The sequence below is a fragment of the Silurus aristotelis genome (assembly GCF_946808225.1).
Source record: "Silurus aristotelis genome assembly, chromosome: 18".
Taxonomy (NCBI): domain Eukaryota; kingdom Metazoa; phylum Chordata; class Actinopteri; order Siluriformes; family Siluridae; genus Silurus; species Silurus aristotelis.
In genome coordinates, this window is record NC_139591.1 from 4,694,956 (window position 1) to 4,714,131 (window position 19,176).

The 19,176-nt window shown below is 39.2% G+C and overlaps 1 protein-coding gene across 1 annotated transcript; it reads left to right on the plus strand.

Annotated features, from left to right (window-relative positions):
• Window positions 1-35: 35 nt before the first annotated feature.
• Window positions 36-13,566, plus strand: dact3a (dishevelled-binding antagonist of beta-catenin 3a). Its single transcript, XM_083568120.1, has 4 exons — window positions 36-418; window positions 8,286-8,391; window positions 9,866-9,970; window positions 11,844-13,566. Exons 1-4 carry the CDS (start codon window positions 170-172, stop codon window positions 13,361-13,363), a joined length of 1,980 nt encoding a protein of 659 aa, XP_083424246.1. The 5' UTR covers window positions 36-169; the 3' UTR covers window positions 13,364-13,566.
• Window positions 13,567-19,176: the final 5,610 nt, after the last annotated feature.

Sequence of the window (19,176 nt, forward strand, 5' to 3'; positions counted from 1 at the left end):
ATAGGAATGGCGTATGGGTGGAATGCTAATGAGCAATTGACAGCTGCAGAAGAATCACATCGAGTCCAGACGTCGCTGGAGCAGAGATGGAGGATGCAGTTGGAGTTTCGGGAAGAGGGGGATTAGAGTTGTTCAAGGATATATAGTTTAAAAAGAAAAGGTTTTAAGGATGCACCGCGCCTTCTCGTTTGCCATGGCCCCGGAAAGGAGCCGGTATAAGGGGAGACTGGAGGAAACGCTTGCGGGTTTGTGTGAGCTGGAGATGCTTAAACAGCGGCAGGAGAGCCTCGTGCTTAGCGCGCTCGCTCTCGCAGACTCGGGGCCGGGCTGTGCACGCGCGGCGTGGCCCCTGATCCGACGCTGCTTCCCAAGTTCTGCAAACCTGGAGCATGGAGATCCAGGATCAGCAGAACAGCAGGTAAAAGTGATGCGGGTCAGAGACAGTCTATTATAAACTACTGCAGAAAAATGGAAGATCTGATGAATGCATCTGAATCATAGATTAGAAATAGCAGAAGTGGGGGGATTTGTTTCGAAATGCATAAGTATTTGCATGTCATGTTCAGCCATACTCTTTTTAATTCTGTCTTCTATTTGGTTATTAAAAATAATAATAATAAAAGGTTTCTTGTGAGTTTTTTAGATGGTTAATGGTTGCAACTTTTCCATAGCACAGCTTCTTCATAGCTTCTTCAAGTTTCCCTTAAGAGAAACCAAAGAACCTGTCAGGAACCGAGCAATGACAATGCCAAGAATTTCACCTTCCCAAAACAAATTCACATTTTATAAATGAACATTCAATCTACATTACTAGAGGCATTAAAGTTTTATGACTTTGAGGCAAAATTTGTGTGTAAAGGTTGTAAATAACACAATTATACGATAGTGGTTAAGATGATAGACTTCTGATCAGAAGGTCATGAGTTTAAATCCCCCACCAATAAGTTGCCACCCCTGGGCCCTTGGGCAAGGCCCTTAACCCTTAACTGCACAGTTGTAGAAATGTGATCGTTGTAAAACACTTTGTATGAGGCTGTTTGCCAAATGCTGTAAATGAAATCAAGTGTATGAATTGGGAAAGTAAACACATACCATGGTTTAAAAAAAAAATGCAGTAAGTACATGAAGGAAAAATAATCAAACGATCCTGTCAGTTCTCTAAACCATGGAAAGTGTCATTTTTATGAAAGACTTTGGGTGACTGAATGATGACTGTCAGCGTGTACCACAAAAACCACACACTAACACTTAACTCCTGGATCCCAACAATGCTGTCCACAAGCAAATGCTAACAGTATGTGTTCTGTGCTAATAGATGTTTTTTGGTTTGAGGGAGCAATCCCGTAGCAATTTTCAGAATGTGGGATCTCGTTACTGTCTGTGCCTAGCAGTTTTTTTTATCAGCTAAATTTAATTCACAGCAAATGTTTCTCATTTATTGGAAGACCAGAGTTGCTTTCGGGAGTTGGTAGAAAAAGTAAAAAAAAAAAAAACAAGGTTTTGTGGAAAGTGTAATGGTGCTGGATGCCTCCAAATGCAGGTCACTGCTACATTTACTCCAGATGTTCTTGTCCCTTCTGTTCCTGTAGGTTTGTTATCTCGACAGAGAAAGAGCGTCTGCAGAGGTCTAATCTCATTGTTTGAGTATGTGACAGGCCCTGGTGGAATAAAGTGGGGGGTCTGTGTACCAGCAAGCCACCATGTGTTTGCGTGTGTGTGTGTGTGTGTGTGTGTGTGTGTGTGTGTGTGTGTGTGTGTGTGTGTGTGTGTGTGTGGTGGGGGCCAAGGGGATATCAAGACTAGTAAAGATATGCAGTAGGCCTGCTGTTCAACAAACACACTCAAACACACCAGACCAGTTTATTCCTGGCATCATTGTGCTGACGGCAATCTGACAGCAGGCGACAGCTGGGAAAGCACCGTTCCTACTGTCCGCAATCTGGGTGTGAGCATGGGGGCATGCATGTGCGTGCATTGTGCTGCATTGTACCTCATTGAGCAACTGTGGCAGTGTGTCATACGTGCCCTATCAGTATTCGCCCGCACGTACAGCGGCACAGAGGTGTACGAGTAGAGATGATATATCCGCGTGCCATCGATTGAACGGTCATGAAATATGTATTAGATTGTGAAAGGCTTTAATCGGCTTCTTGAGGTTCTGTGAGTGTGTCTTGAATTTTCAGAGCTTCAGCTTTGAATTAAAGTGAACACATTTTTAGATGTGGGATCTTGTGACTGTGTGGCTGGCAATTATTTTCTGTGCTAAATATCATTTACGGGCAGTGTTTTTCCCTGCTTTGGAGCAGAGTGCTGGGAACTTATTTTTAGTATAAACCCTTTTGTCTTGCAGTAGCTTCTCCAACTTTTTATCCCCGCTAAACTTATTTAGTGGGCTCTGAAGAGTGTTGTATGGAGCCTAGAAGGAGAACGGTTTTGTAGTTGTTGGCTTGCAGCTCTAATTATCACAATTAGCCTCCCTGCCAGCTTAGCACCGAAGGAGCAGAAGAGCAATTTAGAAGTGAGAAAGACGAGCAGAAGTGCAACTGAGCTGTGAGACAATAACACAGTTAATGTTTACGTGTGTTGTGCGCAGGCATCTTCCTCTCAGGTCTGCACCGCGTCTAGTTACGCTCTTCCAGTGCTCTTCCCATGTTAATTTGTGTAATGACATCATTTGGGTTAAGCTAAAACGCTTTGGATGATTTGGTCTGAGGCCAGGGGGATGGGTGTGTAGAGCTGTAGGGTAGGGTTACAGGCATGGTGCAGGCTCTGGCCAACTCTCTTCCATGGATGAGTGGTATAGATTAGTCAAATGGAGTCTGTTTTTTGAGTGTGGAGGAGTGAAGCCGGACTTTGAAACCGAGAATGAGATCCATGCAGCTTTGCACGAGGCAATGGAATTTTGTTCATTACATCACCAGCTTTGACATTTTTTTAAAACAGTAATGGCGTTGTTAAACTTCAGCTATTTGTGCTTCAGCAAAAAAAAAATTAAACCATTATGCTATTTTTTGGCGTGTGCTCATTTCTTTATTCAAACACACACTGAGTTTCACAGGCAAGATTATCTCTATCCCTCGACTTTGGCTTCACTGTTAATCGGTCAGACATGAGCAGGCAAAAGCACCATACATGGGTGCAGCTCTAATAAAGAATGCGCAAGTGAAGATAAAAAGCCTTTATTGTCATCGAAGTATTCTTTGTGAAATTACATCATTGCGAGAGAATCGTGGGTAGAGCTGAACCACAGACCCTTTATGTTCAGTTCATAAGGACTGCTTGTCGCTAACTATGGCTTTTATTAGAAAATGTTTTTAGGAAACTCTTTTGAATCCCTGGTAGCCACACACACACACACACACACACACACACACACACACACACACACACACACAGAGCTACTGCCTAGCAAGATAGCATAGTTAACTTGGAATGATGTAGAAAAATGCCTTGCAAATACATGACATATGTGACATGACAGATGCATGTCAGTGTGAATAGAATAAATGATCCCAGCAGCTTTTTCGCTCGAGAAGTAGGTTCTGACCAGAGAAGTATGGGAACAGCAGAGCAGTGTGGATTGGCTGAGTGTGTGATGGGGAGGGGGTTTGCTCTGCAGAGAAACAAATGATCATTGAGGTACTGGCCTCACAGGAGCCCCTTAACCACAGAGCCTAAGCCAGCACTTGCATTAGCACATTTGGATGAGAGCACAGAAACTGCTCTTACTGCTGCCATGGTGGCAGAAAGAAAAAAATACACGTCATAAAAGGCATACATTTAATTGAATTTAATTTACATGTAATACATCACTGATACTATAAGTGTTTTTGCAGACCATGGGATTGCTTTAACAGCCTTGCCGTAGCATAGTGTGCTAATTTAAGCAAACACTATTAGCTGCACTACATTTGTGCTTGAGTAGTACAGAAAATACCAGTAGACAAAAAAGGTAAAGTCTTAAGAAAATCATAATTCGTCAATACACTATCTGGTGGATTAACAAAATAGTGATAAAAATAAGAAAAAGAAGAGTGTGTAACAAAAGAACCCCGGCCATCTCTTTCTCTAAGTTCAATCAGTCAAACTTACATTGCGCAGTGAAATTTCCCTCAGTTCCTGTGGGCCACATGCACTCTCTCACTCCTACGTGTCATTTTACACTTAAGCGTTGTTAATACAATGAATCAGGGTGTGTGGGTGAGGGTGTAGCAGTTAACAGTTGCCACATATGCAAAAAAAAAAAATGCAATAGGTTTGAATATTAAATCAGGCCGTTGTTTCATTTTTTTTTCTGATTATTGTGTCATTTACAGTCAGATATTTAGAAAAGAGCAATTACGTGACAATGAATTAATGTTGGGGAGATAAGGCGGAGACACAACTCTCTCATTCTTTCACAAGTGGGACATTGTGTTCCCTTTCATTCCCAGACATCATGTAGCATATGACTGAGTGCATTGATGGGATGCTGATTCATCCAGTCTTTCTTGCTCATCTGGGAATCCTAGATCCTACGCATTCAGAATGCAACGCACGCAAACACCGGAGGTCTTCAAAGTAATGGAAAAAGTGGCAACAGACAGACTGTATACAGACTTCTTGAATATTCACAGTGTTTACAGTCTGTTTAGTGCCTACGTGCGTTTATTAAATAATCAGCCTCATTCCTGGTCTTTATTTTTCAGTATTACATAGTTCTACAGTAATGTTTTAACATTTAAAAGGTAGGGGATGACTTGTGGATGTTTGCTATATAGAATGTTTAAAATGTTTTTACTGCTTTGCCTAAGGGCAGTGTTCATAGGCCTACAAAATAAATACATCAGCCCTAAATGGCAACATACATAGCGGTATCAGCTGTCCTTGGACATCTTATGAGTTTGTATAATGACATGTATAGTGTTGGCTTACAACAGAAAATCATGTCATCAGACCTTGCAGCTCAGTCTTCTGGTGTTTTGCTAAATGGCGACGACGGAGAAGCGAACAAAGCCAATCCTTGGTGAAACCATTGAAACATGAAAACCTTCTGAAAGACAGGGTTTAATAATATATCTGTGAAAACTCACACTGTAACAACAGAGTTATGTGTGTTTCTTTTTGCTATTTATCACCCTCTGATATAATAAAAGATTGTGGTTTCCAAATAGAGGTATGGAGCTGGATCCTACTTTTGACATCACAAGCTTCCCTAAATTTCCCCTGGAGGCATTTCAAGGCCCTTTGTGAGCCTTTGCAGACTGTAGCTTCAGATTCTTGTACTTGGCTGACAGGAGCACAGGGAACCCTGATGTGGTCTTCGACTGTTGTAGCCATCTGCCACAAGGTTTGACATGTTGCAATTCTGAGATGCCTTTCTGCTCATCAGTGGTTGGTATGTAAATGATCAATTCTTCCTGTCAACAATTCTGCTTATTCTTTTCTTATCAACAAGGCATTTCTGCGATCAGAGCCACAGTTCACTGGATACAATTTTTTTTGTGTTGTTTTTCGTGTCGTTCTGTGTAAACAAAGACAGTTATGTAAGAAAAACCCACAAGGTTAACAGTTTCTGAAATACTCAGTGCAAACCCATCTGGCACCAACACAATGCCAATGTGAAAGAAAACAGTCACAGAAATGTCCAGTGCCTGTCAAAAGTTTAAAAACACCTAGACTTTTATCGTGTTTGAGAGACACATGCATGTTCCTTTTATTTATATGCAACAGACTAAGGAATTTAATTCAAACAAATATATAAATGTACACATGTCCAACTTTATTTTCATTAAAAAATCCTCCCTTAGCATGAATAACAGCTTTAATAGTTTAAATAGTTTCTCTAAAATACCATGCCCTGGATAGTTCTTTTTGACCTTGTGATCCAGTTAATCCAAGAGCAGTTCAATAGGATTTAGGTGCACGACTGCGCAGGCGATTCCACGATAGATAACATTCTGACGACTGTTTTCTCTATATATAACTGTTACAGAGCTTGGACATATGCTTCGGGTCATTGTCTTGTTGTATGGTGAAGTTGGTTTCAGATATTTGCAGTCCGTAAGGAATTGCAGGGGTGTTGAAGTATAAAATAGTAGCCATGTTGGTTTAAAATTCCTTTCACCCAGAATAAGTTTCCAACCTTGCTTGCTTAAAGAAAACACTCAAAAAATTAACCTTCACCTCCATGTTTGACTGACTGTGAGACAGTCTCCACTTCTGTCTTACATAAGTTCTTCTTTCTTCTGTTCCACAAAATATTCTACCGGTCATTCACTGTCCAATTTCTGTGTGTTTTTTACTTTAACCCAGTCTGTTGTATATAAACAAAAGGAACATGTATACATCTCCCAAAAACAATAAAAGGTGTTTTAGAGGCACTAAAAAATATTTGCTTTTACCATTAACTTAAGCCGTTATTCTTTTTAATTTTGATGCACCCTTTTGGTTTTTATTTTTACAAAAATACTATTGAGTTGTCTATTATTTCGTTGTAATTTAAGAACTGTTGGCTATTGTTGACACATTTAAACATCTGGCAGTGCTATGACACTGTGTGGATCGTGAGTTTGGTTTTGATGTTTGGAATCATCATCATCATGACCATTATGATGCTAGAAATACTTCAGACATACAAAGTTACTTAGATGTCATTATTTTGTTGTACAAGTCAACCTTTTAAGTCTAACAACACTGACACATAAAGAATATTTGTCCTTTGACATCAACACTGAAAAAACATTTGAATGTTTGTTGACCCTAAATGGAAATTTGATTTCAGGTGTCGTGAAAGGCATATTCAATATTGGCTTTTTTTTTTTTTTTTTTTTACAAAAACGAGAGAAAGGTAGAAAGTAACGGGCAAAATTACCTTGGTAACTTAAGTAGTCAAGTCAATTAGGCTTTGTTATTCCAACCATATACAGTACAGTGGTCCCCTGTAACCCCCACAAGTTCAGAAAATCCGCAAATTTTGGACGCACCCCTGCAGTGGTACCTTAGTGAATTCATCTAGACATTATGTCACTTTATAAACGTAAAAGTGTACAGTATTTGACCAAATACGTTCCTGAACATTCTGTCCTGCTGCGGATTCCTGTGAATTTTAAGATAATCTGCAACTTGCTGTTAGTTAGGATCCAAATGTGTACCTGCAAATTTTCCAAACCACAAGTTCCGAACCGCAAATTATCGGGGGTTGCCTTTACAGTGAAACAAAACAACGTTCCCTCAGGACCAAGGTGCTACATCAGACAACATAAATTAAAAAAAGGAAATATGGAAGGAGGCAAAACGCAAAATGAACTACTAACAACATAAAGTGCACATGTGCAACATTCAGTGCAAACACAAAACGCAAAATGAACTACTAACAACATAAAGTGCACATGTGCAACATTCAGTGCAAACTAAAAAGGGGCAACAATACAAGGAGACAGTAAACGGTACAGAAGTTTTGTACAAAGGAAATGATCGTATCCAAGTAAATACTGTACATGTAAACTGTACTATAGAACACACTCTCCTGTATTATGCAACACAAACGATCTAGATCAATAATAATAAGTATTAAGTAGGAAAAAAGTAGATGAAAATGTAGATGCTGATGATTAGCGCTAATTGTGTATCTAGGACTTGCTGACAGTAGAGAATTTTAAACAATTAACTATTACTTTACGAAGGTTATTAAGCCTTTAAATCCCTTGATCCTATATGTTGTGGTCCAGATGATGTTGTTATTAATTTCACTGCAATTACTAAATAATTCACACAGGCAGAATAATAAGCTCTGAGATGAATAACTGAATAATAATCTGGGACTCGAAGGCATTCGCTGGCTGTTATATATTCCTCCTGTGTTGGCTAGCACAGTATTACAGCAGCTTTGCATGCTCTCCTAGCCAGCATTCTGCATTCAAGAATCTGAAAAGGATGCTGAATAATAAAAATGATGAGTTGAACACTTATTAAGCCAGTATATACAGACATGAATGTTTTTATCAGCATGCTAGATTGAAATAAGTTAGCTGTACATTACTAAATTCCTCCATTCCTGTCTTCTGTTCACTCCCTGATGTCAGACAGGAATTTGCAAGCTGCTGCACTTTTCATGAAACCTGCACAAACATAGGGTTCTAACTTATATGTTTAGCTTTAGATGAAAATGTTTCAATGTAGAGCATCTCTATGAGAGAGAGTTCCCTATAATTCATCGTATCCTTATGGTGTGTGTGTGTGTGTGTGTGTGTGTGTGTGTGTGTGTGTGTGTGTGTGTGTGTGTGTGTGTGTGTGTGTGTGTGTAGGGTTTGATGGCAGTTCTTCAGCATCAGGTTGGAGAACTAAGAGTGGATTCAGAGACCAGCTCCGTGGAGCACCCAATACAAACAGGAGATAGTGGACCAAGTTCAGGTACACCTCAACTCACCAGTCGCATTTCTTCTAAAAATGAATCTTTTTTTAATATGCTTGCATGGATTTGATATAAATTGATTAAATTAAATTAAATCGTATATACAGATACAGATGTAGATTTTATTTATGTGACAGTGGAAAATACAAACTCTGAGATAATTTGAGAGCCAAACATTTAGACCCTACATCTGAAAGTAACCAAAAACTAGCTGCTTAAAGGACATCTGAAACCTAAAATATACATAAACATGACATCATATGTACATGACATCGAGTCCATATCTCAGCTCACTCATTACAGTACTACACGGATCAGGTAAAGACATTTCTGCCTGGTGTGGCATAGAGCATATGAAATCACAGCAGTATAAAGAGTATTTATAGTTTACGAAATGTTCTCAGTATTGATTTTATGAGGTCAGCCCTGGGATCCTTCTAGCCATTGCAATATCTTCCATAGAAAATGATGGCCTGAGTAACAGGTTATCAACTTTCTTGAGATTTCTTCATAACAAAAGTTTGTCATGCCTTTAATGTAAAACACTTTGAACTTTTTAGCGATTTTACTACTATAACCAATTATAACATCATTTTACTGTGGTACTTCATGCTGATAAATGTTGCACAGGATAGCAAACTAGTAGGTAAATCAGTGGTGGACGAAGTAAAGTAGATATACAGTAGGTAAAATATGATTACAGTAAAAGTAAAAGTTCCACGTAAGTAAAAGTACAAAGTATTTGCCTTCAAATGTACTTAACTATCCAAAGTACTGTAATTTTTATGGCTATAATGTTCCTATTATCATTTTCACTTTGCTTAATCAACTCAGTGTATGTGAAAAGACTCTAATGTTACTCACAGCACACCGATCTAATATTAGAAATATATTAATGAGTCAAACTCTCATATTTTTTTAAATGATCATTAACCCCAAACCTTCTTTTCAACTACTTAAAAAGATTGTGCAAATAAGGCCATGGGTGTTGTGGCGAGTTAGATTTAGGGGTTTCTTCCATCATTTATTACTCTCCAAATGTTCTGCTTGCTATGGAAAAATATGATGTTTTCAATTTATTGTTCGACTGCCAACTATAATTAGTTGAATTTTATATACAAATGATATTATTGTCTTAGGGTTTTATATCATATGCCTACTACAGTTTCTTGATACATTTTTTATATACGCAATATCTAAACTGTGAGAGGCCAAATCTTAGTTAATTTTTTTATAAGAGATGCTTAAGTTAATCAAAAAAAGCAATATGCTACCAAGTGTTTCGCTTTTCATATAACCATCCAGTCCTGTTTTAAGCTACACTGTGACTCAATCATTCTCTCACAGAATTATTGTACTCATACTGTTGGTACTGCAGAAACATTCTTCCTCCATGCAGTATATTAAACTAAGGCTTCTCAGAGGTTCTCTAAAGAGCCGTTAGTCTGACTCTGTGTTTGTGTATTTGGCCAGATCTCTGTGAGCAGAGAGAGCCTCCTCTGGACTTAGGTGACCTCTCTTCCAGGACCTCTTTCGCAATCCATACACCTAGTTCTAGTGAGAGGTTAAAATCTGCTGGTAAGTACCCCACCACAGCTTCTCTTCCTTTCCTTTCTAATTTAAGTGCTATTAGAAATCCTTAAAATGTCTTATAGTAAGCACTTTAAACTAATAGTATCTGCTTACTGCAAGAATTTCCCTTTAGTTTCATTTCACATTAACCTCGCTGCAGTTAAGGGGTTAACCTGGTAAGATCCGCTAATTGCATCAGTCAAAAAGTCCTGCAGGCAGGAACAGACTTCTCGTTCAGTCTTGAGACTTGCTATGCACTGAGACCTCACTGTGTGCATACAGACCCAGGAAATAGCGGGAAAAGGCAGTGGATGTAAGCACAATGTGAACACACACACACACACACACACACACACACACACACACACACACACACACACACACACACACACACACATAGTTTATGGGTTCGCTTTGTCAGACATAGCATTTTAGCCATTATCTTCCAAATTAGTCACAGTCTACTGCAGTATTAGGTCTGTTTTCAGTTTCATGTCCTACATATCCTTTGGCAAACCTGACTCCAATCGTTTCTTCACATTGCAAACACAACCAGTACGCTTATTTGACCCTGAATGTGACATGAGTGTACATTCTATACTGCTATAACCTGCCCAAGTTATGGAATTAAACCGTAGTTATAGGTGCACTGATTAGAGTTAACATTATAGTTATAGTTATAAACACACTCACACACATTACCAAGCACATCAACAAACATTTATGTGCTCTGAAACACATGGAAATAATTTGCATCATGTAAAAATTTTTTTACATGTATGTACAATAATCATAAAGTAGTTTAAGCTAGTATTAGCATGTGTTTATTTTTTAGGAAAGCACATATTGTAAAGGGAAGTTTTATTTTGTAGACTAGTCAAAAATGGGTACACATTAGCAAAACCCACATAAACACAGTCACATAAACAGTGCGATAAATCCCAAAAATTTTATGTTTATGTTTATAATAGGCTAGCATGCAGTCTTAGCAGCAATGTGTAAGTACTTTCAAAACCTCATTGACACCGACTGTTTCTACAAACCACACTGAGGTACACTTTTGGCCCCAGATATTCTTTTATGCTAAATCCAATGTCCACTTGTTTAATATTGGATTAATATCTGCTTTTCTGCATATAAACAATAAGGTATACAACCACTGTCAACTAATACATAAGCTATGCTGACTTTTTTTGATAGATTTAAATGTAAGTTTGTATGAAAAAGCACTCGCTTTTCCATTGATGATCTGAAACAGCTCGAAAAAATTTTTTTGTAAAATAGGGGAAAAGTATTACTAATTGGAATGAAATAGTACCAGCAATAATGATTGGTTGTCAATACCATGGTGATTTTAAAAAGTTATGAGACTAGCTCTGTTGACAAAAAAGTACTTTATTTAGCTACGTTCACAGTACATGCAGTCACCCACAAAATAGTCCCCAACACAGCGCTCTCAGCATTCCTGTCACTTCTGGAATATGTCCTTGTTTTTAAAATGTGTCAAGCACCTTCTGCAATTCGCTCTGGATCTTCACAAGGTGTCAAAGTGGAGAACTTTGAGCTGGATCTTCATCTTTGGGAATAGGGTAAAGTCCGCAGTAACCAAATTGTTTTAGCCATTTGGATGAACCCAATTTCAATGATGATATAAAATTAAAAAAAGTGCGAAGTGTATTTGAAAAAATTCGAGTGAATCGTTGGCGTCAATGGCCCTCGACCAAAGTTTATTTTCTCTAAATGCCTATACATTTCTCTAAACCGACCTCGCTTAAACTGTTTTAATTTCTGTCTAACACTGTGCTTATGTCTTTCTGTTTATTTTATATAGTTGACATCTTTCATCCTGGTTTTCCTCTTATTTGGGCTGTATTTTCAGGAGATACTTTTGTGACTGGTTGTGATGGACTACAGGACTGTGTGGGATCTGCAGGACGATCTCCGGTTCCACACTTGCTCTCAGTCAACCAGCTGCCGCTCATGGGTTTGTCAAAGAGAGGTGTCGAGGGGGAGCGATGGCTATGGACAGATGCTAATGGAGCAGGAGATGAAGATGAGCCCTCTGCTGAGGACTACCATCAGGCTCAGCATGTGGAGACCTACATCCTGGGTCTGATCCAGCGGCGTCATGTGGCCACAAGGCAGTGCAAACCCCGTACTAACATGAGCCCTGAAGCCAGAGGCGTGATGAGGCAAAGTAGTCTTTGTTGCAAGGAACATGTTTTCATTTCTGGTCATTCCAAGGTCTCTCAAAGCCCAGAGAAAAAAGCGTGGGCCTCCTACAGCCTTGAAGATGAGCAGCTTGGGGGCTTTTTCTCTGGAGAGCATCTCCCTTCTCACTATTCAAGGCTTGAGGAGCAAATCCCTGCTCATTTCTCAAGACCTGAGGAGCACCACCCTACACATTATACCAGACCTGAGGAGAAGCTGTCAACACAATTTCCCAGGCCTCCAATATCAGAAATTCACTCCACACCTTTAGATTTCCCCACTGGAGATTTGGACCCCAGCAGCAGTGAAGCAGATTCGCCTCAACACTACCAACTCCCGCATTCACCCTCTTCGGAAGAGCATTTAGTCAATGCACAGTACATCCCAGCAAAGCCATGCCAGGCACCAATGAGAGCTAAAACATCTCGTGCCCATGCAGCCCCCAAAGCGGGTCGTGGGAACGGCACATACTCCCCTGAAAGACCACAGCCTAAGTCACGGGCCGTACCCAAGAAGTGCCGTTTTAGTGAGGAAAGGGTACCTGCAAAGAAACCTGGAAGAAAAGCCTGTCGCTCGCAGTCAGAGAACAGCCTGCTGGGCCAGAAGGGTGTCCCAGAGCGAAAGTACAGCACAGTGGAGCGTGACACAGGGCGTGCTAACCAGTCCAAATCCAGACACCAGCAAATTGGCCTTGGCCAACGCCGTTGGCGCTCTACACTAGAGCTGAGCCAGGATGAAGCAGAGCCTACACCGGAACGAGAGGTCAGACGCACCCGTAGATCTAGACCTGCTGCACCAACCTATGTCTACAACCAGACTTCTCAGCACCTTCATCAACATCATTCACACCACTTCCCTCATTCACACCTTCACTCAGACTACCCACTGCACAGCCCAGCATGCCGTCCAGAGGGGGGCTACAAGCACCCAGGCCCTGGAGAGTGGGAGTCCAGTCTGAGTGAAGGTGAGTCCCCTGGCTCCAGTTCTATGTCTAGTGACTCTGATGAGAGTGGAGGACTGGTGTGGCCTCAGCAACTTGCACCACCTTTGGCTCCTCCCTCTCCCCCGACTCCTTCTGGGGCACCACTGCAGTCCAAAGCCTTGGTCAAGATCAAAGCGTCACATGCCCTCAAGAAGAAGATCCTTCGTTTTAGAACTGGTTCCCTCAAAGTCATGACCACCGTTTGAGCTACTGGGTTATGGAGCTCTTTTCTCTTCACTGTTATAGGCTGTCCTGCGACACGGCAGGAAGGTGTGAGTTCAAGCTACCTGCCTCAGATTGTGGTGAAGCTGAGCCTAAAACCATCATGTACATATCTGTCTATGTGATAAATTGTTGATTGTATTTATGATTCTACTCTGTAAATAAAAATCTCGAGTCATGTCTTTAAGATGTTTGTGCTTAAAGAGACAACGGTATAGAAAAATAGTAAAAGAAGAACAACATACAATCAATGGATGTTGAACATTAGTTTTAATCATAGCAATCCACATTAAAGCAGAGGAAGTGAAATATTTTAGCTTCTACACAATAAGAAAAAGAAAAGGAAGGATCAGCGATGCACGGAATGAAAAGGAGAAACTCTTAACAGTCCGCCCTGCCTGGACAGATGCAGACAAAGGAAACATGCCAAGCATAATACTGACAACTTACAGCAAGTCAGACAGCACAGTGTTCCACTCCCACAATAGGAAAGAGAAGTGGCTTTTGAGTACATGAAATTTTGTGTGCACTTTTAATGCCATTTATGTCTGCAGCATTCCATAATCATTATATCTTGACCTGGAAAGGGATTTGTTTATTTGTAAGACTTAGTGATGTGGGTGTTCCATCATGGCGAGTGTGAGGAAGTTCACTGCTACAGCTTCCAACAATGGCCACCCAAGTTTAGGTCTTTAGGGTGTAGGCAAATGAGTGGATGTTCTCAAGATGGTCTGGTTTGGCAAGCTACCAAATGTGGGTGCAAATTTCAACCAAAAATCTCTTACACATAAACCCTAATGAGATCATTAACTCCAGCTGCATTATAATTAATCCTTTAGCATTTTGAGACAACTTCTGAACCAGAGGCATGTAATGTAAGAACGATGAACATTTTCACAAATGTGCTTTCAGTTGAGATTTTTATTGTATGTAACCCTGAAGAACCCAGAGGTTTCAGTATGCTGACGAGGGGACAAGAAAGGACAAAGCCTCCTAGTCTAGTCACAAATGGTCCAGTTAGAGGAGGTTGACTTGGAATCTGAGATATTTGCAAGGCAACTTACTCTCTCATCTGTCACCACAACACTAGTCAATTATGAGCCTCTGATAGCATACAGTGGCATGAAAGTGTGCATTCAACTGCCCTGTGATGTAGCACGAGCACTTAAAAAAAAAAAAAAAATTTGCTTAGATGTCTAGCAGCATTGAAGTTCATTCTCTGAAATTTGAAGCTTTCCCAAATCAGAGACTCAAATTCCATCTCCAATAAATGAAATGTTCCAATGATGCCAGTGGAAAACATAGATTACGAGGATGATCATGGGGGGTTTTGCTCTGTTCTAAGTACAAATTATGATCATTTGGAGAATGTTAGCTTGATTAACAAGTTCTCAGGAAGCGAAAACCCATGGATGGATTAGAGAGAAAAAGGTAAGCTGTTCTTGAATGTCCATTTATGGACCTTGAGTCTTTTCTGATAGGATCTGTCTGTAACACAAAATTCCTGCTTTGGCCATGAATGCAATTTCCTGATGTTGGCAAGACTTCATGTCCTGAACTATTAACAAACCAGTTTTCTGCCATAGGGATGACTTATATGTTCTGTGCAAGAGTAGTTGCCAACCAAAACAGCAATGCAATAAAGGGATATTTAGGTATTCATTTTTAATGTAGACAAAAGCATTGAACCATTGCACATCCAAGCCTGTCTTTAGCTCCAATCTCAATAAACTCTGAGGGAAGAAAGAAGCTTTGTGCCCACGACTCTATATTTCTAAAAACCCACCCTGTCTTCCTTTCCCCATCTGGACGTGGTTAAAGAGGCTCCCTTCAAGGCCAAGAACCTGGAGAATTTCCTGTAAAAAGGGGAGGGGCAGAGAGGGAGGAAAACGAAGACAGAAACAAGAAATTAAAAGAGCCAGAAAAAGAGGGGAAAAGGAGACTTTTAGCAACACGGTCCCTGCTGCACATCTGGCTTATATTAGAAGGAAGGAAGGGGGGCAGGGGTGGTCTATGATCAGAAATAGGAGAAGGATCAGGGAAGGACAGGGAAGAAAACGAGCTACATTGTCAGTGCTTTGTTGAAGTAGGACTTCCATAATTTTTAGCTCCTCTCTCACTCCATCTCGCCCTTCCTATCTCTCTTGTCTAAAAAATGCACACTGGTGAGACTGTCCAGATCTCTGATTTCTGGAGGTTGACTGGCTATGCCCGGTTTGTCTGCATATCTCCTTGTTTTCTCATGTCATCTCTTAACTTTTCTTTTTTGCCTTTACTACACAGAAAAGGGGCATACATTCCCACTTTACTCATCTTGTCTGAACTGAAAACCATTTACAGTTCTAGATTTATGTTTAAAACTGGTTGGCTCTGTATTCATACCAGAGTCTGGGAGTGGGGCCAAGCAGAGCAGTGAAGGAAAGAGGGGGCAGAAAAAGAGACAGAGCGAGAAGCAAAGTAGGGTCTCAAGGACAAGTTACTTTTAAGACAGCTGCAACATGTCCACCAGTCCAAACCTGTTCCCAGCCCCCAAAGCTCGAAGCTGAGATTGGACAGGACAAACTTTGATTGACAGAGGTTCTGCACTGTGTATGTCTGAGTATGTCTGACAGCCTGACTACTTAAAAATCTTACAGGTAGGCAGTCCTCATATATGAATAGACATGATTTTAAGAACATTTTGTGAGTGTTAATTGTTTACTACTGAGAAATAATTAATGTATGTGTCGTTATGTCAACAAACTAATGAAAATATTCAACTTTCAAGTGTTCTTGCTAAATTTCCAGCAGCTGCAATGACTCCCATGAAGTTTGTTTATACTCAGAGTAGAAGGTTTCACACAAAGAAAACCAAAGATCTCTTTCTCCTTCTCTTTACTAAGATCCAGATGCATCTTTCTCTGGCCTCCAGCAAATTTATTCTGAGATCTTGACTCATATGCTAGGAGGAAGAAACTGTTTGATGGCTCATCCTGCTCATCATTACACAGGACTGCAGTGAGGTCTTCTTAGCTCTGTTAAATCAATAGGTTTTTTGCGCCCCCATGTGACTGCAGTAATAAATTTACTTTTCAATGCTTTCCAAAGCAAAATTGTTTGGGGGGAAAAAAAAAATCTAAATTTATTGACTGATTACATATACTCATATACTGTATACAGCACAAGAGACATGCGAGAAATATATAAATGGATGATTGCAAACATTACATAGGAATCTAGGGTACACACACACTTACAATTATGTTAACATGAACTGCTCTCATTAGTTTGCAATATTAAATAAAACATCTCCATTTTCCTCTGCTATTCGAGGATACACACAATATACAAAACAATCTGTTATGGTACATAATTACATCGTATTTGTGAAGCTGTCAAATTATATACATTTTGAAAGAGATGGATTTTTTACTACTCACATTCCACTATATTCATCAAGTCTATACAGTATAAAAACCCTGAAATTATTTAACAAACACATATTTCTTTAGTAATAGCATAATATACACTGCTGTTTATAGTACCTACAGAACATTTGCACCTACAAAAATAAAGGTGGTAATGATCGTAGACTAGTTTACCAGTTGAGGTGATGCTGAATCCAAAGGAGAGAATGTGAATTACTGTAAAATGCTTTGTCATGTCAGAATTTCTCTCTAGCAGCTCTCTCTGCTATTAGCCTCAAAGTCTTCTGTGGATCGCTTATATTCAGGAAGTTGTGCAATGAAATTATTCTAAATGATTTCCACATGATGTTCTTGAAATCCTGGCATTAACATGTTTTCCATACAAAACATTTTTTTACATATGAGATTAATTATTTAGAAACCATAGTAGTCTTTGGGTTGATTTCCTGATTTTGTCACATGAATATATTAGCAGCCCTCTAGAAAGTAGAAATACAGTCTAGGTAAAAAATATTCATATTTCATTCAGTCCGTGCAGATCACAAGAGGTGTTTTTATTTGATATTTATTTATAACCCTGAGAACAGTGTATATATTAACTTTTTGCAAATGAAGTAAAAATGCATGAAGACCATATAGAAGTGAAATTGGTATGTTCACTTGGACCTCATGGACTCTACAGTCATACATCCAAAAATACATACATACAACATGATCCTACATCCAAATGTGAATTGGTGTCTGTATGGTGCCGTACAATGATGCTCAGCATTTGCGAACTAGACTCAGGATCTAACATCACCTTAGCCAGGAGGAGTGAAAATGAATGAATGAATAAAATAATGAATGAATACGAATTAATACAAGCATTTTTTTTAAATATTTAAATCTCTTTTGCAATACACTTATCTTTCAAAATCTACATGCTATGTTCAGTGAGCTAAAGATATTACATGACTGACATTAATTTTCCAAAGACTATTCATTTTCCAAAGCATATTGTGCCACACCGTTATTGGCTTTGTGCAGGAAACAAATGTTAGAATTGTGGCTTTTATGCTTTTAATAAAATTGCAGTAAATTTTTATCATTTTTACAGTAGCATTCTCCAGCAATATCAGCCTGTAATAATATGGCTTTCTCTAGAGGTCAGTTTATAAACCATAGACCAGGGTTCCCAAACTACAGCCCTCACATTTGGAACGACCCTCTGATCAACACCAGAGACATATTTAGAAAATTTTATTTTAAATATATTTTTTACCCATATCGTATCTGTATTTGATAAAAAAGTTTGGCTTTTAAACAAAAATTTCCCTCGGTTATTAACACAGCCTAATAGTTTGTTAGATTCGCCCACCAAACAACAGACTGGTACATTCAATATAACCTTCCATTGTAATTAGACAGATTCTACATCACTCGAGTCAGCAAGAAAATTTAAAGAGCAAACAAAATGGCCAAACGTTTGGGAAAGAGAAAAGTTGATTCAGAATGCAGGGTATTTAACCAAAAAATGGACAAGTGATAAATTTTTTGTTCAATGCAAAAAAAAAATGGTTGTTTGCATCATCTGTCAATAAACAGTGTCTGTGTTTAAAGAATAGAATCTGCACCGACACTATGAAACCCGCCACAAGTATGCAAGCTTGCAAGGCCAAATAAGAGCAGACAAAAATGTTGAAGTTAAAAAATGTACTGGCAGATGCAGTCCAAAAGTGTTTTAATTTAATAGCAATGAATATGAAAAGAAAGTCATTATGATAGTAATAATTACAATTTTAATAAATACATATTTTAATAGGCTGTATATCTGTTGTAAGGTAATGTTCATTTGTCTGTACAGTGCAGAACAAAATTATAGCATTAGGAGGCATAAGAACTACATTAAAAAATCATAATAAAATCTACACAATAATACTGCCCAAGAAGGGAAAAATGATGTGGCCCCCACAAAGTTTGGGGACCCCGTACTATAGAGGAATATACAGTATTAGTCACTACTCTTCTGTATTCTCAGGGATCAAGAAATCTGTGTATTATAGTCATTTTCAACTCGTTTGCATGATTTAACTGACAGGATAAAAGCAGTGTAAATTACTTATAACTAATAAATGTCTCACTCTTCACTTTTTCATTTGGTGGAATTCATGGAATTTGTAGACTAAGTTACTAGGGGGTGACTTGTATAACTATAAGAGTTATATCAAGTCACCAAGCAACAATAAGCAGCTTCATGTTTACTCATTTTTTACAAAATATCCAGCTTTGCCTCATCACATGCCACTCAACCAGCTTCCCTGTTTGTGCCGCTGAGATGGAAATGGAATGCAAATATTTGGCAGGGGCTCTGGGCTCATAACAAACATTCACAACAAAAGTGTATTATT

Coding starts and splice junctions, on each gene's coding strand:
- dact3a (XM_083568120.1), top strand. CDS start 170: ATGCACCGCGCCTTCTCGTTTGCCATGGCCCCGGAAAGGAGCCGGTAT. Junction 419..8,285: donor CAGGATCAGCAGAACAGCAG/GTAAAAGTGATG, acceptor GTGTGTGTGTAG/GGTTTGATGGCAGTTCTTCA. Junction 9,971..11,843: donor TGAGAGGTTAAAATCTGCTG/GTAAGTACCCCA, acceptor CTGTATTTTCAG/GAGATACTTTTGTGACTGGT.